This window comes from Protomyctophum parallelum, assembly GCF_964188405.1.
Source record: "Protomyctophum parallelum genome assembly, chromosome: 19".
In the NCBI taxonomy this organism is placed as follows: domain Eukaryota; kingdom Metazoa; phylum Chordata; class Actinopteri; order Myctophiformes; family Myctophidae; genus Protomyctophum; species Protomyctophum parallelum.
Window position 1 is genome coordinate 29258990 of NC_139717.1, and position 24902 is coordinate 29283891.

The 24902-nt window shown below is 46.8% G+C and overlaps 1 protein-coding gene across 1 annotated transcript in view; it reads right to left on the reverse strand.

Annotated features, from left to right (window-relative positions):
* The window catches only part of afdna (afadin, adherens junction formation factor a), a 169380-nt gene that overhangs the window by 22236 nt on the left and 122242 nt on the right, over positions 1–24902 (reverse strand). Inside the window, exons 22-27 of the mRNA XM_083789691.1 lie at positions 11917–11982; positions 7431–7504; positions 5070–5188; positions 3291–3491; positions 2482–2570; positions 427–645 (exon numbers count right to left, since the gene is read on the reverse strand). Of these exons, the coding sequence (XP_083645817.1) occupies positions 427–645; positions 2482–2570; positions 3291–3491; positions 5070–5188; positions 7431–7504; positions 11917–11982 (768 nt within the window). The remainder of the gene's footprint in view (positions 1–426; positions 646–2481; positions 2571–3290; positions 3492–5069; positions 5189–7430; positions 7505–11916; positions 11983–24902) is intronic.

The following is a 24902-nucleotide window of genomic DNA, read 5'->3' on the forward strand; positions in this document are numbered from 1 at the left end:
CTTCAAATTAAAAAGTGTGAGCGGGGCCAGATTAAAGTTGGATTTGTAACTTTAAATATTGCCAATTACCTCCATGAGAGGGGGAGAGGTGGTGGAGTTAGTTGCTTTAGCAGACATTTTGAGGGTCCAATGGCGTTAAGAAGTTTTGTCCAAAGCACTTTTTACTACTTTCCATTGGTTTAATATTTTCCAAACAACCTACAGACGTAAAAGCTGTTCAATAGCATTTTTATGCCAAAAAACCCCCCTCAAAAATGGAGTTATGAGGTTTCCTCCCGACAGCAACGATATGGTAAATAAGACTAACTAACCATTAGTGGACTGGATATTTTGTGCATTTTGAAAACACAGAGCCAACAAAGAGCAACACAAGCTGCCCTCTTCACTACGACAACGTGATATTGTGCGGTGCCATTTGTACGGTACCTGCATGCTGTTGTCGAGGAGTTCGTCAGGCATGCCACCGGGCAGCCTCTCCCTGTCGTCCATGCCCTGCCAGTGCTGAGCGGGCCCTGGCCCCCCCTGGCCGTGGCCCGGGGCCACCAAGCGGTCCTGGCTCTTGGAGGCTGGGATGGTGAAATACTCCCTGGGGTAGGTCTGTGTGGGGATGGGGTAGGCTTCAGGGCGAGGAGGGGACGGCTCCTCCTGAATGGGGGACATTGTGGGGTACGGGGAGAGAATACATCACACGGTAAACTGAGTAAAGGGCTTTGTGGGGTAACCTTCATAAGGACAGTAGATTGTTGTGCAGGACTTTCCTGGTCTATTATTCTGTCCTATCGATAGCTCACTCAAACTAATCTTTCTACAAGCTAGTTAATACAAGCTACAAACACAACTTCATAAGATATCTATTCTATGGACAGTAGGGCTTCTAACAAAATTGTCCATAAATAGATGTGTCATATGACTCATTTCATTAGGCTAACAGATAATGTTCTGCACTACGAGCCCTCGTTTGAAGTCTTAGGTGCAGCACAGTGGTGCTAAAAACAGAGCAAGACCAAAAGAACAGAAGACCAAAATAACAGATAATAAAGAAATGCTCATTAGCTGCTGATAGGATAAGAATCACTCACTAAAAGTACAAAGGGATAACGGGTATGAACACATGAATAGCCAATCAGAGATGTGGTTAGGCGCCTCGATTGGGATTTATGATTACTGGCCAACTAAAGACCAGCGAGAGAAAGAGAGAGAGATGACATTTCTTACACAGTATTAAATAGTACATGTTACTGGAAGGAATGAGTTCATGGTAAGAGTGCATACCATACAAATAAGGCTAAATTCCTTCTCGCAGCTGGCCCATGTTCTAATACGACCCCAGGCTCTCTGCTGCACGTTAAAATGCAGTTTCTGGGGTTACTGTATCCTTTTATTTACTTTTCATTTACGATGGAATAGTGATACGAAATAATCTTTTTCACAATAATCTGTGCTATGCAATGCAGTGATGGAGAGAGCGTTGTGAGCTTGTAGATCTGCTATTTTCAGGGTGGGGGGGTATATGACTATTATATATGTGGGGGCTATATGGTTATTTTGGGGGAACTGCCCATAGATCCGAAGTCCCGTTAGTCCGAACATGCACTGCTCCCATGCTTGCGGTTAGGTTTAGGTTTGCTCCCGTGCTTGCGGTTAGGTTTAGGTTAGGGTTAGAGATAGGGATAGTAATTTTGGAACAATGAACCTTCTGACTAATGACACGGCACCTATTTTGGGAGGTCCCCAGTTCAAATAATGATTAATTTGGGAGGTCCCCAGTTCAAATAATGATTAATTTGGGAGGTCTCCAGTTCAATTATGATTAATTTGGGAGGTCCCCAGTTCAAATATGATTATTTTGGGAGGTCCCCAGTTCAAATAATGATTAATTTGGGAGGTCCCCAGTTCAAATATGATTATTTTGGGAGGTCCCCAGTTCAAATAATGATTAATTTGGGAGGTCCCCAGTTCAAATATGATTAATTTGGGAGGTCCCCAGTTCAAATATGATTAATTTGGGAGGTCCCCAGTTCAAATATGATTAATTTGGGAGGTCCCCAGTTCAAATAATGATTAATTTGGGAGGTCCCCAGTTCAAATATGATTAATTTGGGAGGTCCCCAGTTCAAATATGATTATTTTGGGAGGTCCCCAGTTCAAATATGATTAATTTGGGAGGTCCCCAGTTCAAATATGATTAATTTGGGAGGTCCCCAGTTCAAATAATGATTAATTTGGGAGTCATGACCTGAAAAGGTTGACAACCACTGCACTGGAGTATAGTACAGTGTCAGTGTCACTCCCATTAGTCAAACCAATGTGAAATTAACAGACAGAGTCTATCTACACACACCCACGTCTACAGTATGTAGAGTGTTGGTGTTATGTGCATTAATCAGTCCACTAGTGTCAACCCTCTCTCTGTCTGTCACTCTCCAGGCCACACGCAGCCTGGAGCAGCCCATTCCTCGCCACTGCTCCTACTATACTCACGTCAGCACAGAGGTTCCCCGTGGATACGGACGTGATCTTGCCTGGTCCTCCTTGGTACACAGCCTTGGCTCCGGGACTCTGACCCTGATCTGAGGACGACAGGGAGAGCAGCGTTTAGGGTAGTAGTTATTATTTATGATGCAGGTTGTTTTTGGCACCAACATGCTCAAATTGTAGTGTAAAAATGGTGATGTCATGTGGCGGCCACCGGTGGGTCGCCCCTCACTTCACACAAAAGTGTGATTTTTATGGATCCTATGCAGGAGGATGCTAAACGCACACCAGACTTAGTAGTGGTGCCAGCTCACGGCAGAAACATCTAAAAAGATAAGTCTTAAAAAGACAAAAGAGTGGCCGCACACACTGATAGCCGATTATTTATTAGGATGCAGAGTAGGAACCAACGTTTCGGCAGAGGCAACTGCCTTCTTCATATACTCTGAACGACTGACTTAGAAACATAGGGTTTTTCAGAAAACTGTCGTGATTTAGAAGACATTTGTAGAATCTTTTCTCAGGTCTAAATGGGTTAACCCATTTTGCGCGGGAACCCCTTTTGGTGTTAGCATTATGCTTTAGCTATTGAAAAATAGCAGATCTACAAGCTCATAGCACGCCACCGAGTGGCACGCTACGAGCTTGTACGTCTGCTATTTTTGAAAAATCGAAGAACGACTGACATAGAAACATAGGGTTTTTTCAGAAAACTGTCATGATTTAGAGAATCTTTTCTCAGGTCTAAATGGGTTCATATACGTACTGGCTACGTTGGGGCTGGAGCGGTGCTCTAAATGGGTTCATATACGTACTGGCTACGTTGGGGCTGGAGCGGTGGTCTGCGCGGTTCTTCAGGAGACGCTCCTCTCCGCTCATCTTCTTTGGTTCCGGGTAGGAGTCCCAGCCGGGCTGCGGACTCTCCGGAGAGCCGTTCTGCACCGTGTTGTTGTACAGCTCAAAGCCCTCGCTCTTTGGACGCAACTTCCCGTTTTTATCCCGACCGCGGTCCGACGCTGGAGGAGGGGATGACACGAAGAAGGAGATGAGAAAGATTAGATTAAATGAGCATTCAGTGATTTGGGTGAAGAAGTGGTCCTTTAAGTTCACTGTGATCCTAGATGACCAGAGGACCAGTGGAACAGCCACTGTCTGCACATCCAAACTATTGTGGTCTGGAGGAGAATGTGAGTGAAACGCCCCTTTAGCGTCAGTGTGGACCACAGGCCAGCTGGGCCAAAGGACGTCCTTAATGAATACGAGGTCACATTCCAACGGACAAAGTCCAGAACACAGCCAGAAGCACATTAAACTGAGTGTGTGCAAGTGCGTGCGTGCATGCATGCACACACACACACACACACACACACACACACACATACACACACTTACTTGCAGGCACAAAATGCTAGCGGTAGCCGGTGGCCACAGACAGTAATTACAGTAGGTCTTTAGTCACGCAAGCTCCAACAGTGTGGTGGAGTTTTTTTACTAGCCAACAGAATGGATGACAACAAGGATGGACATTGTCTGGACATGTCTTCCAAATGGTGGTCTGTGGGCTAATAAATGTCCATTTAGTGGTCCTTGACATGAAAAAGTAATGGGAACCACTGCTGTAAAGTTCACACACATAACATGCACATGCATGCATGTACACACAGACACTGCATGGTGCCAGAATACTGTGAAGAAAACGTGAATTGTTTCTGTGGAGATGATTTCCAAACTTCCAAAGTCAAATATTAATTTGGGTGTAATCTTAAAGAGGGAAGTGATATGAAATGATGAAAGGTTCGTTTGTGCCCTCAAGTTTGGGGAATTGGCTGTCGTAGTGAAGTGGAGTGAATGTCTGCTTTGGGCTTAGTTAGTCCATGACGATATTCTGCTATCCTGGCTTCAGGGACAGGCGGAGGTTTGCATCCGGGTGGTCCTTGGTTCTAGAATCCCCGTTTGTGTGTTTCTATTACGTATAGAAAAGTATCTGAATTGTGCACTTGGCCTTTGATGCATGACCAAAAACATCATCTCTTCGGAGGAGTCTACTAATCATCCTCAGGTTTCATGAATATCTGCCCATCCGTTCTCAACTTATATTGCTAGCGAGCAAAAGCGCACACACAAAAAGATTATTTTTGAGGGCTAATGAAAGTTACAGGTACAGTATGGTGTGTGCGCGATATGAAGTGTGAGAATACCATAATGACAGTAATCCTTAAATCATATTCAATCATATTCAAGGGCTTTTGGAGAGAAATGACAAGGCAATTATGTTTATGCACTGTCAAATAGGTCTATTTAGGTCAATCTATTCTAAGGTAGCATATGTATAGACATATTATCATGCTCATTACTGTGCAGACATGAATTATAAATCTTTGTGTTTGAGCAAAAAAATTATTTTGAGAACCCACAAAATATCCGTGTGCATGCACGCCGTGCGGCCCCCACACACACACAATCATTCTACAGTTGTGGCCCCCAGGCCTAATGTAGGCATGTACCGTACACATTACAATACCCTGCCACACATTGCAACAAAGACAGCACGTATGCAGAGAAAAGCTTCTCCCCGAGTGAGGATGTATTCTAACCTCTAGGCATCATAGGGCTGGGTTGATTCAGTAAGGTAGCCAGGCCGTGGTAGATGGCTCCTTGTTTCGCCACCTCCAGAGTGACCACGGCACCTGTCCTCGTCATCAGCTCTGCAGCCCTGAGGAGGAAAGGAGAAGACCAGAGAGAAGTGAATTAGAGAGAGAGAGAGAGAGAGAGCGAAAGGCGGAATGTTAACCAAACACAGGCATTTAACGCAAAACAACAGTGACTACGCTCTATGCCCAAAGCCAATGTTTTGTCTATTCCACATCCTGTCCATTCACACCCCATTAAAACTGACATTTCCTTTGGATTGCTAGCTAGGTTAATGCGTATAGCCATACCAACCAAGCAGGAGGAACGTTTGCCTCTGCTGTGTTAAACAAATTCACAAATTCTTTCCACAATTTCCACCCTTACATTCTCTTCCCCACTCGACACAGGTTTGAGGGCTGAGACCATAAAAGGGGGACACAGGCGGAAGGCAATGGAAGGGGTTTTTCCGCAAAATGTTAAGAGTTCTCACAGAGAATTCAAAGTGAATCAGCTCCACCAGTGCCCAGTACGACGGTCACTATATATTTTTTCACCAGTCAAAACAGCAAATATTACTGACGATCACTTGGCATGTGTGGTTTTGACTTTTCCAAATACGGAATGGCATTTCACCTCTTTTTTCTTTTTTTCCACAGCGGTTCATTTGCCACACAGCTCTAAGCTGCTCGTTATGTACAAGCGGAAACTGGGGTTTTAATTGGCTGAGGAACATTTTCTCTCAGGCAAGACCCAAAGTCACATGACTATAATATTCAATGCCGATTCCTGCCGAGAAAAAAACACACACACACACACACACACGCACACAGGCTCCAAGTGGTTGAAGGGCAGACGTAAAAGACGTAATGAGCCACATGTCTTCTATTGGATGTGACTCTGGGAATGTAAACTTCAGCGATTTCCCAACTGTGGAGCATGAAAACACTCTTTTATTGACTACGCACTGCCTCTCCAAAGCCACATTAGGAAACTTAACATAGTTCGGATAACGGACACAAACATGCACAGACCTCTGTGAAAACTGGATTTACACATGTTTTTTGTTTGAGCAACCCTAACCCATTTGTTTTCCCTTACAATTGCAGTTAAGTATTTGAAAGGCAAATTAGCATGTTTATCTTTGACTGATAACTTAAATGGCAGTATCTTAAATGATCCTGGTGAAATGTGTGGTATGTACTGTACTGTAACACTAGGGGTGAAATGAACACTATCCCACGCCAGCACTGGATCACAAGACTGTACATGTTGATCTCAATAACAAAGGATTTATATGAATGGGCGGCAGCCACTTTTAAGCTCCTTGAATGTGGTTTCCAAATACACGCGCACGCGCGCACACACACACACACACGGACACACACACACACGGACACACACACACACGGACACACACACACACGGACACGGACACGCACACGGACACGCACACACACGCTTAATAGAGGTCATTCCAGTGAAGCCAGTGTAACTCTATAAGCCTAGGCCTAGTTCTGGGTGGTTTCCTTCGGTCACGGTCGTGCTTCAGAAAGACGGACCAGTACCGTCATATCTGTGCGATCTGAGATGCTGTTGTTCACAGTTGGATGAGAGTGCATGACTGCATGTTACACTTTATCGATATCATCTCCACATGTGCTACAGCGACTGCAGCCAAAAAGATCCCTTTTCCATGAAAATATTGTTTCATGTGCTCGACCGAATGGCATGGCTCTGGTTTCGTTACATTATGTATTTGAACACTTTTGACACAGTGAAGTATGACATTTTCAAAAAGATAACTACTTTACTAAAGCGGGTGGATAAAAATAGATAAAAGAAAGAAAATAAGCTTCTTTTAACTTTTATAAATAAAGTACATCTAAAAGAAGATTTCTTTAACTTTTATAAATAAAGTACATCTCAAAGAAGATTCTTTTAACTTTTATAAATAAAGTACATCTATTTGTATCCACCCTCTCATTTTGTTGTTTAAAGTGTTGTTTTAGGGCCTTTACTGATAACAGTAGACAGACAGGAAGGTGGGAGAGAGATGGGGAGTGACACGTGGCAAAAGGTCGTCTGGCTCGGGAGTCGAACCCGCGGCACGCCGTCTTTTTGCATCTCCATCGAGCACCTGGTTGATTTTCTTTTTGTCGCTTTGATAACTACTTTACTTTCTGCTGGTTTTAGGACTATAATGAGTAGCACTATAAGTAGCACTATTAAAGTGCTACTTTCTCGTCCCTCCACCTGAAGCCATTTAAAGACTTGGTAGACAGGCGGTAGTGCTACTCAGGACCACGATGTCTCACGTATCTCACCTTTCCTGTGACAGGCCCACCAGACTACGACCGTCCACACTCAGCAACTGGTCCCCCGCTGCCAGGCGCCCGTCCTGCACACAGGAGGAGAGACAGAGAGGGTGAGGGAGAGCAGGAGGAGAGACAGGAGGAGAGACAGGAGGAGAGACAGGAGGAGAGACAGGAGGAGAGACAGGAGGAGAGACAGGAGGAGAGACAGGAGGAGAGACAGGAGGAGAGACAGGAGGAGAGACAGGAGGAGAGGCAGGAGGAGAGACAGGAGGAGAGACAGGAGGAGAGACAGAGAGGGTGAGGGAGAGCAGGAGGAGAGACAGAGAGGGTGACGGAGAGCAGGAGGAGAGACAGAGAGGGTGAGGGAGAGCAGGAGGAGAGACAGAGAGGGTGAGGGAGAGCAGGAGGAGAGACAGAGAGGGTGAGGGAGAGCAGGAGGAGAGACAGAGAGGGTGAGGGAGAGCAGGAGGAGAGACAGAGAGGGTGAGGGAGAGCAGGAGGAGAGACAGGAGGAGAGACAGAGAGGGTGAGGGAGAGCAGGAGGAGAGACAGAGAGGAGAGACAGAGAGGAGAGACAGGAGGAGAGACAGAGAGGAGAGACAGGAGGAGAGACAGGAGGAGAGACAGGAGGAGAGACAGGAGGAGAGACAGGAGGAGAGACAGGAGGAGAGACAGGAGGAGAGACAGGAGGAGAGACAGGAGGAGAGACAGAGAGGGTGAGGGAGAGCAGGAGGAGAGACAGAGAGGGTGACGGAGAGCAGGAGGAGAGACAGAGAGGGTGAGGGAGAGCAGGAGGAGAGACAGGAGGAGAGACAGGAGGAGAGACAGGAGGAGAGACAGGAGGAGAGACAGGAGGAGAGACAGGAGGAGAGACAGGAGGAGAGACAGGAGGAGAGACAGGAGGAGAGGCAGGAGGAGAGACAGGAGGAGAGACAGGAGGAGAGACAGGAGGAGAGACAGAGAGGGTGAGGGAGAGCAGGAGGAGAGACAGAGAGGGTGACGGAGAGCAGGAGGAGAGACAGAGAGGGTGAGGGAGAGCAGGAGGAGAGACAGAGAGGGTGAGGGAGAGCAGGAGGAGAGACAGAGAGGGTGAGGGAGAGCAGGAGGAGAGACAGAGAGGGTGACGGAGAGCAGGAGGAGAGACAGAGAGGGTGAGGGAGAGCAGGAGGAGAGACAGAGAGGGTGAGGGAGAGCAGGAGGAGAGACAGAGAGGGTGAGGGAGAGCAGGAGGAGAGACAGAGAGGGTGAGGGAGAGCAGGAGGAGAGACAGAGAGGGTGAGGGAGAGCAGGAGGAGAGACAGGAGGAGAGACAGAGAGGGTGAGGGAGAGCAGGAGGAGAGACAGAGAGGAGAGACAGAGAGGAGAGACAGGAGGAGAGACAGAGAGGAGAGACAGGAGGAGAGACAGGAGGAGAGACAGGAGGAGAGACAGGAGGAGAGACAGGAGGAGAGACAGGAGGAGAGACAGGAGGAGAGACAGGAGGAGAGACAGGAGGAGAGACAGAGAGGGTGAGGGAGAGCAGGAGGAGAGACAGAGAGGGTGACGGAGAGCAGGAGGAGAGACAGAGAGGGTGAGGGAGAGCAGGAGGAGAGACAGGAGGAGAGACAGGAGGAGAGACAGGAGGAGAGACAGGAGGAGAGACAGGAGGAGAGACAGGAGGAGAGACAGGAGGAGAGACAGGAGGAGAGACAGGAGGAGAGACAGGAGGAGAGGCAGGAGGAGAGACAGGAGGAGAGACAGGAGGAGAGACAGGAGGAGAGACAGAGAGGGTGAGGGAGAGCAGGAGGAGAGACAGAGAGGGTGACGGAGAGCAGGAGGAGAGACAGAGAGGGTGAGGGAGAGCAGGAGGAGAGACAGAGAGGGTGAGGGAGAGCAGGAGGAGAGACAGAGAGGGTGAGGGAGAGCAGGAGGAGAGACAGAGAGGGTGAGGGAGAGCAGGAGGAGAGACAGAGAGGGTGAGGGAGAGCAGGAGGAGAGACAGGAGGAGAGACAGAGAGGGTGAGGGAGAGCAGGAGGAGAGACAGAGAGGAGAGACAGAGAGGAGAGACAGGAGGAGAGACAGAGAGGAGAGACAGGAGGAGAGACAGGAGGAGAGACAGGAGGAGAGACAGGAGGAGAGACAGGAGGAGAGACAGGAGGAGAGACAGGAGGAGAGACAGAGAGGGTGAGGGAGAGCAGGAGGAGAGACAGAGAGGGTGAGGGAGAGCAGGAGGAGAGACAGAGAGGGTGACGGAGAGCAGGAGGAGAGACAGAGAGGGTGAGGGAGAGCAGGAGGAGAGACAGAGAGGGTGAGGGAGAGCAGGAGGAGAGACAGAGAGGGTGAGGGAGAGCAGGAGGAGAGACAGAGAGGGTGAGGGAGAGCAGGAGGAGAGACAGAGAGGGTGAGGGAGAGCAGGAGGAGAGACAGAGAGGGTGAGGGAGAGCAGGAGGAGAGACAGAGAGGGTGAGGGAGAGCAGGAGGAGAGACAGGAGGAGAGACAGAGAGGGTGAGGGAGAGCAGGAGGAGAGACAGAGAGGAGAGACAGAGAGGAGAGACAGGAGGAGAGACAGGAGGAGAGACAGAGAGGAGAGACAGGAGGAGAGACAGGAGGAGAGACAGGAGGAGAGACAGGAGGAGAGACAGGAGGAGAGACAGGAGGAGAGACAGGAGGAGAGACAGGAGGAGAGACAGGAGGAGAGACAGGAGGAGAGACAGAGAGGAGAGACAGGAGGAGAGACAGGAGGAGAGACAGGAGGAGAGACAGGAGGAGAGACAGGAGGAGAGACAGAGAGGAGAGACAGGAGGAGAGACAGAGAGGGTGACGGAGAGCAGGAGGAGAGACAGAGAGGGTGACGGAGAGCAGGAGGAGAGACAGAGAGGGTGAGGGAGAGCAGGAGGAGAGACAGAGAGGGTGAGGGAGAGCAGGAGGAGAGACAGAGAGGGTGAGGGAGAGCAGGAGGAGAGACAGAGAGGGTGAGGGAGAGCAGGAGGAGAGACAGAGAGGGTGAGGGAGAGCAGGAGGAGAGACAGGAGGAGAGACAGAGAGGGTGAGGGAGAGCAGGAGGAGAGACAGAGAGGAGAGACAGAGAGGAGAGACAGGAGGAGAGACAGAGAGGAGAGACAGGAGGAGAGACAGGAGGAGAGACAGGAGGAGAGACAGGAGGAGAGACAGGAGGAGAGACAGGAGGAGAGACAGGAGGAGAGACAGGAGGAGAGACAGAGAGGGTGAGGGAGAGCAGGAGGAGAGACAGAGAGGGTGACGGAGAGCAGGAGGAGAGACAGAGAGGGTGAGGGAGAGCAGGAGGAGAGACAGAGAGGGTGAGGGAGAGCAGGAGGAGAGACAGAGAGGGTGAGGGAGAGCAGGAGGAGAGACAGAGAGGGTGAGGGAGAGCAGGAGGAGAGACAGAGAGGGTGAGGGAGAGCAGGAGGAGAGACAGAGAGGGTGAGGGAGAGCAGGAGGAGAGACAGAGAGGGTGAGGGAGAGCAGGAGGAGAGACAGAGAGGGTGAGGGAGAGCAGGAGGAGAGACAGAGAGGGTGAGGGAGAGCAGGAGGAGAGACAGGAGGAGAGACAGAGAGGGTGAGGGAGAGCAGGAGGAGAGACAGAGAGGAGAGACAGAGAGGAGAGACAGGAGGAGAGACAGGAGGAGAGACAGAGAGGAGAGACAGGAGGAGAGACAGGAGGAGAGACAGGAGGAGAGACAGAGAGGAGAGACAGGAGGAGAGACAGAGAGGAGAGACAGGAGGAGAGACAGGAGGAGAGACAGGAGGAGAGACAGGAGGAGAGACAGAGAGGAGAGACAGGAGGAGAGACAGGAGGAGAGACAGGAGGAGAGACAGGAGGAGAGACAGGAGGAGAGACAGAGAGGGTGAGGGAGAGCAGGAGGAGAGACAGAGAGGGTGAGGGAGAGCAGGAGGAGAGACAGAGAGGGTGAGGGAGAGCAGGAGGAGAGACAGAGAGGAGAGACAGAGAGGAGAGACAGGAGGAGAGACAGAGAGGGTGAGGGAGAGCAGGAGGAGAGACAGAGAGGGTGAGGGAGAGCAGGAGGAGAGACAGAGAGGGTGAGGGAGAGCAGGAGGAGAGACAGAGAGGAGAGACAGAGAGGAGAGACAGGAGGAGAGACAGGAGGAGAGACAGAGAGGGTGAGGGAGAGCAGGAGGAGAGACAGGAGGAGAGACAGGAGGAGAGACAGGAGGAGAGACAGGAGGAGAGCAGGAGGAGAGACAGAGAGGGTGAGGGAGAGCAGGAGGAGAGACAGAGAGGGTGACTGAGAGCAGGAGGAGAGACAGAGAGGGTGAGGGAGAGCAGGACAAGATACCCAAAGATAAGACAGAGAGAGAGAGAGATGTACTGTAGTGTAGAGCAGGGTGTACAGTGTACACTGTTCCTGTGGTTTCAGACGAGGTCACTGGAGTCATCATGAAGTAATCACCCAAAAGCAGCCACTGTGTCACCTGTGTGTGTGTGTGTGCGTGTGCGTGTGCGTGTGCGTGTGTGTGTGTGTGTGTGTGCTCACCACGTCCGCTGCTCCTCCTTTGACAACAGACTTTATGTAAATCCCCAATTTTTCTTGACCAGCACCCTGGAGAGAGAGAGAGAGAGAGAGAGGTTGAAAGACAGAGAGAGGGGAACAGGGAAAGGGATATCACATTAGAACGAGTCAAATTAAAAAAGCTTGCGTTTATTATCATATGATAAATGCATGTGTGTGGTTCACTGGTTAGTTATTATTATTACATTACATTACTACACAAAAAGCTTTTCCACATCACCCACACTTTCTTCAATAAAGTTTATAATAATGTTAGCCCTTAGAACTGGGTGGGAAGTGCTCGCTCGGCAACCCCCACAACCACAGCGAATTGGAAACCTCTTTATTGGAATCAGTTTGGCCCATTTAGAACACGGTCAAACACTCCAGAGCCATACAGTTACGATAACATACAGTCCTATCAATCAGAGAAAAGTACAGTATCACTGGAACACGGAGTTACAAGTAGGCCTGTCACAGTTATCCTGTCTACTGTCTATCTCCACTAGAGATCCTGTGTACTGTCTATGTCCCGACACAAAGCCTCATCTATGGGCTGAGACAAGCCAATGTATGTGTGTCTGTGTGCGTGCGTGCGTGTGTGTGTGTGTGTGCGTGCATGCGTGCATGCTTGTGTGCGTGCGTGCGTGTGTGCGTGCAGGACTGAGAGATGCTACTGTAGAACTGGTGCTACAGTAGAAGGCTGCATGCGGTGGTGGTGCTATGGGCTGGTTTCCTGTAGCCACAGGCTCTTAATCCCCGGGATCTAAATGGTGCGATTCATCACTAGTCTCTGGATGTCAAACCGTGTCGGGCTCATCTGTCAACTATAACCCAATCCATGTCTCCCATGCAGGCCATGGAGGTCAGAGATCATGGCATTTCCCCTCCATGTCGTGAAGTCAGTGGCGTGCACAGACATTTAGAGGGGCAAGTGCTCAAGTGGGAAAAAGGGCACCTTGTGCAGCGCGTGGAACCGGCCGGTTGCCTTAATAGTGTTAGTTAATTTTTATCAAGAATTGATTAATGTCACCTGCATGGTCCACATACTGTACAGTGTACACTGTACAAAAAGCACCACCCAGTGGCTATCTGTGCACGCCACTGCGTGAAGTGGACCAACCCATCAACTCGTATAACAAACTATATCTTACCTAGTCAAATCTGTGTACATTTTATCCACTTGTATTGCTGAGACTGAGAGTGTACACATGTATCCCAGTGTACCCATAGGGGTCCACTGAGTTACATTTGTCAACTCATTTTACATTCTCAAGAGTTAAAGATCTACAAGTGTCCATTTGGTTTCCAAACTCTCCATCATTTAGCTGGGGACCACCTGGAACCCCCTCCTCAAGGACCCCTCAAGGAACCCCTTCCAGGTGGTCCCCGGGACCCCCGGTTGAGAACGACCCCCTGCTGTACAGCAACGTGTGGTCTGGAAACGTTACGCCATAATATATGCGCCAAAATAGTTGGTGTTGTGTGTCCAGACCAGAGTTTTAGAAACATCTGCACAGGGTTTCATTTCAGCATGCTAGTGTATCTCAGTGTTCCAAACAGATGGCTGATTGCTGGATCATGAAATCCGCCCTCCCGTATTGTAACGGTATGACTAATTTAACTGCCAGGTTTTGTAGGCAGCTTGCCGTGCTCAGAACGGCGCTATCTTTTCACATCCAAAGTCAAGCTGCGATCATGATCGCTATCCACTAGCTAGGCTACTAATGCTTCAGTGCACAGGACGGAGTTCTCCGCCCTATCAATTAGTAACGCCCAGCGCTCAAGACGGAGATTGATCAAAAGGACGGAGATTATTGATATCAAAACCGATCGCATCGCTCCACAGGCTGGGAGCGTGGGCCGTCTTCGAAAATGTCCCCCCCCCCCCTGTTTAGCCGACGAGATGGAAAATCTTAAAATGTGAATAACTCTTGATCTAAATCATTCCGTCCAATTCTAAGAAAAGATTATAACTCAGACATAACCATCACAGATCCGACCACTATGCCCATAATATGGTCATGTGCATTATATGGGACTGACCGACTTCAAACTATAGGCGCGCACATTGGCATTGAATCCATGTAGTGCAGTGCTCGCGCCCATTTAGACCGATTCTACAAATGTCTTCTAAATCCTGACAGTTTTCTGAAAATCCTATGTTTCTGTGTCAGTCGTGCTCAAATATTTTCATGTCAAGGACCCCCAAAAATATATGTAATTGGCTGCCGACCCCCATCTGAAAATATGTAGTGACAGTGACCACCAAGAAGCAAAGATTTGAGTTTGTAGCGCGGCACTCGCTTGTAGATCAGCTGTTTTTCAATAGCTAAAGTATAACACATTGCTTAAAACTCCAAAAGGCGTTCCCGCCCAGAATAGGTGTATATATATATATATATATTTATTTATTTTCAACGTAAAACAAAGTATGTAGGATTTAAGTGGTGAAGTAGTTCACGTGGTCATGGATGGAACCTTTACAGGTCTCATTTTCACACCGACTCAGACCGGGTTCAGGGTACGATCAGTCAAACGGGGATGCTAAATAAACAAGCCTGTGATTGATATGGAAGAGTGCATTAGAAAAGAAATGGAAAGAAAGGATCAGAAGAGGAACCATGAGCCAGCCATGGTTGACTGTTTTTCAACCTCCAAGCCACGCTGTGTGTGTGTGTGTGTGTGTGTGGTCCGATAGCGTTGCTATAGATACCACACCATGGGATGAGTCCATATCTGGAAGTTGTCAACTAAAAGTGGTTGCGCGCGCGCGCGTGCGTGCGTGTGTGTATGTGTATGTGTGTGTGTGTGTGTGTGTGTGTGTGTGGTCCTCCTGAGGCAGTTACAGTAAATTGTGCCGTTATGCCTGCTTGCTGTGCTGTACCACATGCACATGTTTTATTTACCACGTGTGTGAAACTGTGTGAGCGCAGCGTTGCGTATGAAAGATCGGCTGCTGTGATATTACAGAAACTGTCTTCCCGACACATTCCTGGTCTTCCACTCCTCACATGGCAGGCTACCGCAGACCGGACAAGGGTGGGACAGACGGAAGGACGGACGGACAGACGGACGAATGGAAAAAGGATTAGACGGACGAAAGGGAGGAGAAAGAATGATGCCAGAGGGAATGAGGGATAAGAGGTATACAGTGTGAAGTGGAAGGGAAAAACAGTAAATAAATGAATTAAGAGGGGCCGTGGTTTTACTGCGTGAGAAAGGGAGACGGGTCAATGCAAAGGAGACAGAGAGAACGTATGGTTTCTGTGTATGTGTGGGTCTCTGCAGACAGACAGACAGACAGACAGACAGAACGTAGGGTTTCTGTGTATGTGTGGGTCTCTGCAGACAGACAGACAGACAGACAGACAGACAGAACGTAGGGTTTCTGTGTATGTGTGGGTCTCTGCAGACAGACAGACAGACAGAACGTATGGTTTCTGTGTATGTGTGGGTCTCTGCAGACAGACAGACAGACAGAACGTAGGGTTTCTGTGTATGTGTGGGTCTCTGCAGACAGACAGACAGACAGACAGACAGACAGACAGACAGACAGACAGACAGACAGACAGACAGACAGACAGACAGACAGAACGTATGGTTTCTGTGTATGTGTGGGTCTCTGCAGACAGACAGACAGACAGACAGAGAGAGAGGGGTGGGGGGAGAGGTCAGAAACCGTATACTCCTGAGAACAGTGGTTTGAGTTCACGAGGGGAGACGCAACACAGCCCTCCCCCCCACCAAAAAGGTGTACAATACATAGTTGAGTTACACTATCAGCACCCCTTTAGTGGACAAATATGCAGATAGATACCCACATTAGCATTTTATCGAGCTACTCAATTTAATAGTTTATAAAAATTAAACGATTTTAATTTAAGCATTATGTTATACTTTAGCTTGTAAGTCTGCTATTTTTAAAGAATCGTGAAAATGTGGCCCAAATGTTTGAATATATTCTTTCACAGCAAACGTTTTTTAACTCAAATCCTTCTGATGGGTTCCTGAAACAACATATTTTCAAATGGACGGCCAATTACATATATCTTTTGGGAGTCCTTGACATGAAATTGACGACTGACATAGAAACATAGGGTTTTTCAAGAAAACAGTCAGGATTTGTCAGGACAAGACATTTGTAGAATCGAAGGTCTAAAATGGGTTATTGAAATGTTCAGGTCATAGGCAACGAAAAAATTGCAAATAGTGGACAATAGTGAAAATAGCAATGTACAAACTCATGCCATGTGGCCTTGTAGATTGGCGCTACGCAATTAATTGGAAAAAGTGATTAACTGGAAAAAGTGATTAACTGAATAAACACTAAGATGATGAATCATAGTTTTAGTTGCAGCCCTAATACACTGTCAGACAATTGTCTCAAATCGGTGTGCGGCTAAACTACAATTATTGAGCTTCAAATATCACACACACACACACACACACACACACACACACACACACACACACACACACACACACACACACACACACACAGTAGTCTGTTGCAAAATATAAAGCAATTTCGAATGTCTTTTTGAAACAGAAATAGGAGATGACAAAGAATTTGAGAAATTAAGTAGTTAGACAGACTGATAGAGAGAGACACACATACTGTACAGTTACAGATCAATAAACAGTATGTTGGCAAAGCAAATGTTATTGTCTTGTCAATAACTAATACTGTATTTGAATTTGAGAGAGAGAGAGAGAGAGAGAGAGAGAGAGAGAGAGGGAGAGAGAGAGAGAGGGAGAGAGAGAAACATACAAAATGCTGCCAGTAAGTAAAGATGTGAATAGAGATGAAAGTACAAAATGATTTGAGATGAAAGTAGAGAAAAATTAAAGATTCATTAGTGGACGGATAAGCCAAGCAACCCTAATCAGAGAGGATGGTAATGATGGGCTGTGTGCATGGTCTCTATTAGTGTGTGTGTGTGTGTGTGTGTGTGTGTGTGTGTGCGTGCGTGCGTGTGTGCCCCAGTTTATGACCCCTCCTACAAGTCTTGTCACCTGAGCCAGGTAGAGAGTCATTCCACAATACCATAGGGAGGGGGGGGGGGGGGGGGGTGACAGCACCCAGTCAAAGGACTGATACTATGATGTCATTTTGTTGTGTGTAAAAGCATGTTTGTGAGTAAAAGAACATTCAATAGAACATGTAAAATGACCTGTCTCCCCATTATGTGACTTATGTCACTCCCTCTCTCTTAAATGACCATACTGTACCAGCATTATGAAAAATGATATGTTCCTCCACCACCATATCCTATCCCTATCACGACATAGGAAGTCAAAGCCAACTGAATTGTTTGTGTTTATCTTTTCTGCAGAGAGAGACTATTCGGCTAGACTTTTGAAAACAATCCATGCTTTCAACTCCATTCAAAACGCGACAATCTAACTTTGACCAAAAAAATAATAACGGCGACATAAAAGGTTCACTGTGGTCGATCATGGAGCTCAAGCTACGGTGCACTGTTTGGAAAACGGTTGGCAGTATTTATAAAGTATACATGACTTGTAGGAAACTGATAAACACTGGTATAGTCCTCCAAACAATCAGGCGCCAGGAGGTGGAACACACACTATTCATAAGATACTGAATGAATTCAGCTCTCTCTCTCTCTCTCTCACTCACACACACGCACACTCAGTTTTGGCAGAAAACATGAAACAGACCAGCTCAATAAAACTTTGCCATAAAAGTGTATATTAACAAAACTTCTAATTGCTGCCATTAAATCAGACCTGGCATTCTGTGTCTGTGTGAGAAGAATCCAGGGGTTATCTGCAGGTTAAACGCAATTCCTCTTAATGAACTACCTTTACTTAATGCTTGCCAAGTCAGCCCCGCTCCCCGTTAGCCACTGGCAGAAACACAGTGGCCTGCAGTGAGCCCGCCCCACACAGCAGTCTGCTGAGTGCTAACACCTGTCACTGTTTGCTCTGCCGTGCATGGGAGACAATACAGGACGCGAGCGGGCCTTTCCTCCACCATCTCACGCACAATTGGCGGGAACGCATTAAATAACTCCCAAAACACCCTGCTAAGACCAAATGGCACGGCGCCGTCACCCGTTGAGCATTAGCCTTGCACCAGAGCCTCGGGATAGAGTCCTTCTCATCGCACTGTTTATTTATTTTTTACCTAAAGTTTTATCCCACGATATTTTCAGATGGGGGTCAGCGGCCAATTATATATCATTTTTGGGGTCCTTGACATGAAATATTGAGCACCACTGACATAGGTATTTCAGAAAAGTGTCAGAAAAGAAGAAACTTTTTAAATGTTGATGTCAGGCCTAAATGGGTTCAATCGAGCATGGTTGTATTTAAGTGGCAACTAGTCATTCACCTGCAAATGCTAGTTATCGTTTGTATTCCTTCCCCTACTTGGAACCAGTTGGGTTAAGTTTCGACACATGCAGATATAAAAAGTAAAGCATAGTAGAACAGCGATATGGATAGGATTTGGACGATAAAGGGATGTCTTAAACAGCCATGGAAACACTTGTGTTGAATAAATATTGACATTGCTGCCATCTTGTCCAATAGAAGTACTCTATGTGTCCTGATCTGTTTAGTGTTACCAGTTGCCACAATCTACGGTTAGTGACATACTTGTTTTTCTCTTTCCTATTTTTTGAGAAATGTGCTTCAAATTCTCCTGACACTTGGCATCTTGGATTCAAGATAAAACAGCCACTGTTGGCCACACACACAGCGACTGATATCTGATCGACTTAGAAAGGGTAGACAAAGCAGCTGTGCAGCCTGTTGAACGTATGCCACGTCCAGACATCGACCCTGCCATGTTGGACATCTTAACCCATTTAGACCTGATTAAAAAAAAAAGTCTTCTAAATCATGACAATTTTCTGAAAAATCCTCACGTTTCTATATCAGTGGAATATCTCAATATTTCATGTCAAGGACTCCAAAAATGATGTGTAATTGGCCCGCCGACCGCCATGTGAAAATACAGTATGTCGTTCCAGGGACTCCCCCCCCCCCCAGAAGCAAACATTTGAGTTAAAAACGTTCGCTCTGAAAGAATATATATATTCAAAGATTTGCACCACATTTTCACAATCTTTCAAAAATAGCAGACCTACAAGCTCGTAGATCTGCTATTTTTCAATATCAAAAAGTTTATAATGATGGTTAAAACACCAAAAAAGGGGTTCCCGCCCGAAAAGAGTTAATTGGCTGCAGCTGCAGAACGTGAGGGCAAATTGACAGTCAGTAATACAGCCCTGCGCTTTGACACAGGGCTGTATTCAGCTTGAATAAACCTGTCCCGATGCCAGCTGTGTTGCCACAGCACGGAGCCAAGATGGAGCCCGTGGATGGAGCCAAGATGGAGCCCAGTAACTTTGTACTGGGCAATGGGTGAAGTTGTAAAGGAGGAAACCGATATGCACATCCCAGTTTCCGAATACAGAGCTGGACCCAAAAAAGTGACTAAAATGAAGAGAAAAGTGGATAATGGATAAAGTTCTCAATAGAGATGTTGAAAATGTTCGCCCGATGTCTAACTTTGTACTGGGCAATGGGTGAAGTTGTAAAGGAGGAAACCGATATGCACATCCCAGTTTCCGAATACAGAGCTGGACCCAAAAAAGTGACTAAAATGAAGAGAAAAGTGGATAATGGATAAAGTTCTCAATAGAGATGTTGAAACTGTTCAGGGTAAACAGGGGGAAAAAGGGGAAAAGAATCCACCAAAATATTTTCCCCGCTCTCTCTCTCTCTCTTACATTGCTTCATCTTTAACAAGTCTGATGTCAGCACTGCGGTATGGCAGTAAATTGTTCAACTGTGTGGAAGTTTAGCAAAACAACATGACATTATGGAGACTTGGCGATAACAACAACACTTATCACTAGCTAGTTATTGTCATCACTAGCTAGTTATTGTCCAAAACCGTATTGTGAGCGACAAAAGAGCAGAGGAAATGTGTGCATGTGTTGTAAGGTTGCACGTTTGGAACCAAACACTTCAGTTCAGATCTACAAGTCTGGAGCGCGCAAACGAAAGCAAAAACAACTTCCTCCCGCCAAACCCAACACTTCCTCTTCGGACAGGAAGTTAGCCTGTTCTCCCGTTTCCTTCTATTACAGGAAGTAAGCCGGCCAAGGAGTACAGACCAGCCTCGACCCCTAACTGGGTGTCTGTGCGCGTGTCTGAGTGTGGAAACCCTTTTGTGTGTCTCCGAGTGTGTTAACCTTGTGTGTGCGTGTGTGTGTGTGTGTGCGCGTGCGTGCGCGTGTGTGTGTGTGTGTGTGCATGTAAGTAATACCGAGGCCTGTCTTCTATAGGCCGAAAGGCTTCCCGTCTGTGGCGTTCAGAACAGGAAGATATACTTAATCACAGTGAATGCTTTATGTCCTTCCATACATTCTAGAAGAGCCCACTTCGTATGGAATATACATTTACATCCTGCTTCACACAGCTACTTAGAATTCTGCTTCCTCAAGTCCATATGCCAGCTTTCTATACTCTAAAAGAACTATTCTATTCATGGTAAAGGTCCCTGCAGTGTGTCGGATTTTTAGCTGCGTTTTTCGGTCGTTTTTTCCAAAAAACGCGTCCAGTAGAGAGGACTAGAGCAGTGGTTCCCAAACTGTTTCATGTCAAGGACCCAAATTTACACTAATTAGCCCGCGGACCCCCATTTGAAAAGATATGCCACACGTTTAATTTCAAGGACCCCCAGTTTAACATGCATTAGTAGTCTACGGACCCCCATTTAATGCCATTTCTATCTCTGGCACCCCCAATTTATATTGTAAAATCAATGTTAATTTAACTCTGAGAGTAAGAGTGGTAACTCTTACTCTCAGAGTGTCTTGTATGGTTCAGTGTCCCGCCCCATAAGGGTTCATTTGGTTCCAGACTATCATTTAGCTGGGGACCCCCTGGAACTCTCTCAAGGACCCCACTTTGGGAAACACTGGACTAGAGAGCCTGGAATGTGTGCATGCGGTGCACATTATGTAGAGAGAGAGACGCACACACTAGGCCACACACACACACACACACACACACACCAGTAAAGCCACCTGCACGACACATCATGAAACCCAATGACCAATGAACACCTGCCTCACAGTCACCCAGCTGGAGACTGACAGGTATACACAGGATATACACACTAAAGTTTTATTCCAAAGAATGTACAAATACAGACAATGGAAGGTAGGTGGACAGGTGGGTTATTTTTATAGCGCTTTTCCAAGTGCTCAAAGCGCTTTACAAATGGTTCATTCATTCATACACTGGGAGGTGAAGCGGCGAACAGTCGACGCCAGCGCCCTCATTTCCCACATTCACACACCAATGGTGGCGAGCTCACACCGACCGACTCACTGTGGGGTTCAGTGTCTTGCCCAAGGACACTTCCACATGTGGACAGGAGGAGGAGCCTGGATTCGAACCGGCGACCCAGGGATCATTGGACGACCTGCTCTACCTCCTGAGCCACAGCCCGCCATGCGTGTCTCCTCTCTCTTTCCCTCAGTCTGTCTGATGCCTTCCTTTTAACCCCTTCATTTCCTTTGTAATACCAGTCTGTCTCTCTGTGTGTGTGTGCGCTAGCCTGGCTTTGCCGCCTGTCTCCATCTCTTCGGCTACAAGGGGCTCAGGCGGGCAGACAACGTGACGCGTTCACACACTCGCGTGTGTACGCACGCACACACACACACACACGCGCATGCACACACACAATAATGGTATGGCATGACAAAGATAAAAGGTCTCTGGCATGTTGGAGCATGCAGGTAAGCAGACTCATGACTCAAACAGACGCACACGCACGCACACACGCACACACGCACACACACACACACACACACACACAAAGTGGCATACACAGACATAAGAAACACACACAAACAGAGCTATAATGAAGTCATAAAAACAGTAGTTCAGAGAGAGGGGCTGAGGGGTTCGTCTGAGGGGGTCAAAGTAAAACCAGATGTGTTGCTTGAGACACACACACACACACACACACACACACACACACACACAGTCACACACACAACAGTGCATGTGGATTTTCTGTACCGTGCCGCAGGTAAAGAAAGAATATGTCCAATATCTGTCACAGATACAGATTAGATTCTGTGCAGTTACACTCTGCTTCATTCCATGTCTCCACCTCACTGCTAGACCAGGGCTGCCCAACCTTTCTCTCTTTTTTAATTTTTATCCCACGATTTTGTAACCCATCTTTCACCCCTGTGTCAATTATCTAATGTGATCCTGGGCTCTACACACCCTCCACCAACCTAGTCCCCATATATGGGGGACATGGAGAGAGCAACGGACTTGAACTCATGCTTCCTTCATGCCTGAGTGTCCAAGTTGCTCCTTTAGACCTGACAGGGGGGAGTTTCCCTGGTTGGACGTAGCGCGTGAGATGATAATGACAGGACAGTTTCTGACACTGGGGGAATGTCAGCAATGACAGCTTAACGCCAACATGGCTGTGACACGCACTGCTTTAATGGAGCCTCTCTCCATTAAAAACAAGTTCTTAAAGTACAAAATAAAAAAAACAGCCACACACACACACACACCTTTAACCCAGACGTGTGTGTGTGTGTGTGTGTGTGTGTGTGTGTGTGTGTGTGTGTGTGTGTGTGTGTATGCGTGTGCACTCGTTCCGATTATGTGGTCCTCAGCACATCCTTCCATTGTCGTGTCCCCTCAGAGGGAGGTAAGCTCTCATGCCATTGTTTTACTGCTCACCACATTCTTCTGTTCTAACCACTAGCAAACAAACACATACAGTACAGTACAGAACATCACACACTGGACACAGAGTACAAACAGAGGTTCTGTCAACCTCAACAGGATTGAGGTGACAGGAGAGATTAGAATCGGGCTCGGCAGCCAATGGCGTTTTAGTTTTAGTTTATTGAAGTTACGTCGCGCCGTCAAACATCTCTGTTTGTCTAGTTTCTCAGAGACTATTGTCTCTTTCAGGATCAATTACCCAATGATAACATATTTATATACTCTTGGAAGGGAGATTAGCCTGCTCTCATTAGCCATGGTATTTGTTTAAGTTATTAAGTTATTTGTTTAAAGATGTTGACATTCACAAGTTGGTTCTTAAGATCTTAAATACATGCATGCAATTGGCCATTTCTCAGCACGTTAAAGCATTCTGTACGGGAACCCTTTTTGGTGTTTAAACATTATGTTATACTTTAGCTATTGAAAAATAGCTAAATAGCTAAAAATAGCTAAAAGCTCATAGCGCGGCACCGAGTGCCACGCTATGAACTTGTAGGTCTGCTATTTTTTTTTTTTAATTGTGAAAATGTGCTTTTTTGAGAACCACTGATACAGAAACATAAGGTTTTTCAGAAAACTGTCAGGATTTTTTAAATGTCGACATCAGGCCTAAATGGTTTTAAGAACCTCCACCTGAAGCTTGTTAACTGTCATCCAGAAGCACCAATAAAAGCCCGTTCTGTTGTGGTGCAGCTGGGTTATAATAAATACTATAATAAAATAAAAGCCCGTTCTGTTCTGTAGACAGTGTTGTGGCGCAGCTGGGCACTGAAGGAATGTACTGGAATGAGTAAACAGTAACACAGCAGGAAGAATATACGACAACTCCAGCTGGGAGGAAGACACAGACAATACAACCGCACACACACACACACACACACACACACACACACACACACACACACACACACACACACACACACAGCCCGAGGTGTGTGTGTGTGTGTGTGTGTGTGTGTGTGTGTGTACAGAACAGTATGTGTGTGTGTGTGGTTGTACTGTCTCTCCTACTGTGTGTGTGTGTGTGTGTGTGTGTGTGTGTGTGTGTGTGTGTGTGTGTGTGTGTGTGTGTGTGTGTGTACAGAACAGTATGTGTGTGTGGTTGTACTGTCTCTCCTGTGTGTGTGTGTGTGTGTGTGTGTGTGTGTGTGTGTGTGTGTGTGTGTGTGTGTGTGTGTGTGTGTGTGTGCTGCTAGTTGAATCATTAACAGCATGTCTCTGAAACAGATCCACTGAGTAAACAACCAATAGAAGATCAGGGCTCCGAGGTCAGCTACTAACAGGGCTATTACAGTAGGAACATTCTAGTTTAGCTATTTTGACCTGAGATCAGATTCTAAAAATGTCTTCTAGATCCTGACAGTTTTCTGAAAAAGCTATGTTTCTATGTCAATCGTTCGTCGATTTAAAAAAAATAGCAGACCTACAAGCTCGTAGATCTGCTATTTTACAATAGCCAAAGCATAACAATGCTAACACCAAAAGGGGTATCTCCCTTATCTTCTTCAGATGCAGGTGTTTTGTCTTGTTGCGTACAGTAGGGAGGGGGCTGCTGTGACTCGTAACAAAATGTGTTGCGTTGCCTTGGATTGTCGAAACAAACACTACATTGTTCTTGAATTATCAACAATTTTTTGTTAGTGTCATTCTCCAACACCGGCAGGCAGTACCGGCCTAATACATTATTGCTACATTTAGAAAAAAACATGTGACTCTGAGTACACTGCAACATATTGTTTGTGCTCACTCATATTATTGCAATATCCATTAATATGAAGTCAATAGTGGATAAAGTGGATATCCCTCAGCGATAGCTACTAGGAACAGTACAAGCCTGATCCAGACCATAGTTTAGTGGGTAAAGATCATAGAGCAACAAGCATGAAATGTGATTGTGAATTTGATCTGGAAAGTACTTTGGGACAATGGCCTACAAGGGAACAAGGCTATTCACAAATTACACGGGCGACTGGATCTACAGTAAGTTCACCCCTACACAACAGAAAACAAATACAAATACAAAGTAAATGAATTAAATACAAACAGGACAGCTGATTCTGCACTGGCATACACACGGATGCCATGTCACTCATGCAGGCATACTGTATTTATAGCCTAGTTTTTTTGTAAAAGCACACAAAAGGAATATAATAGAG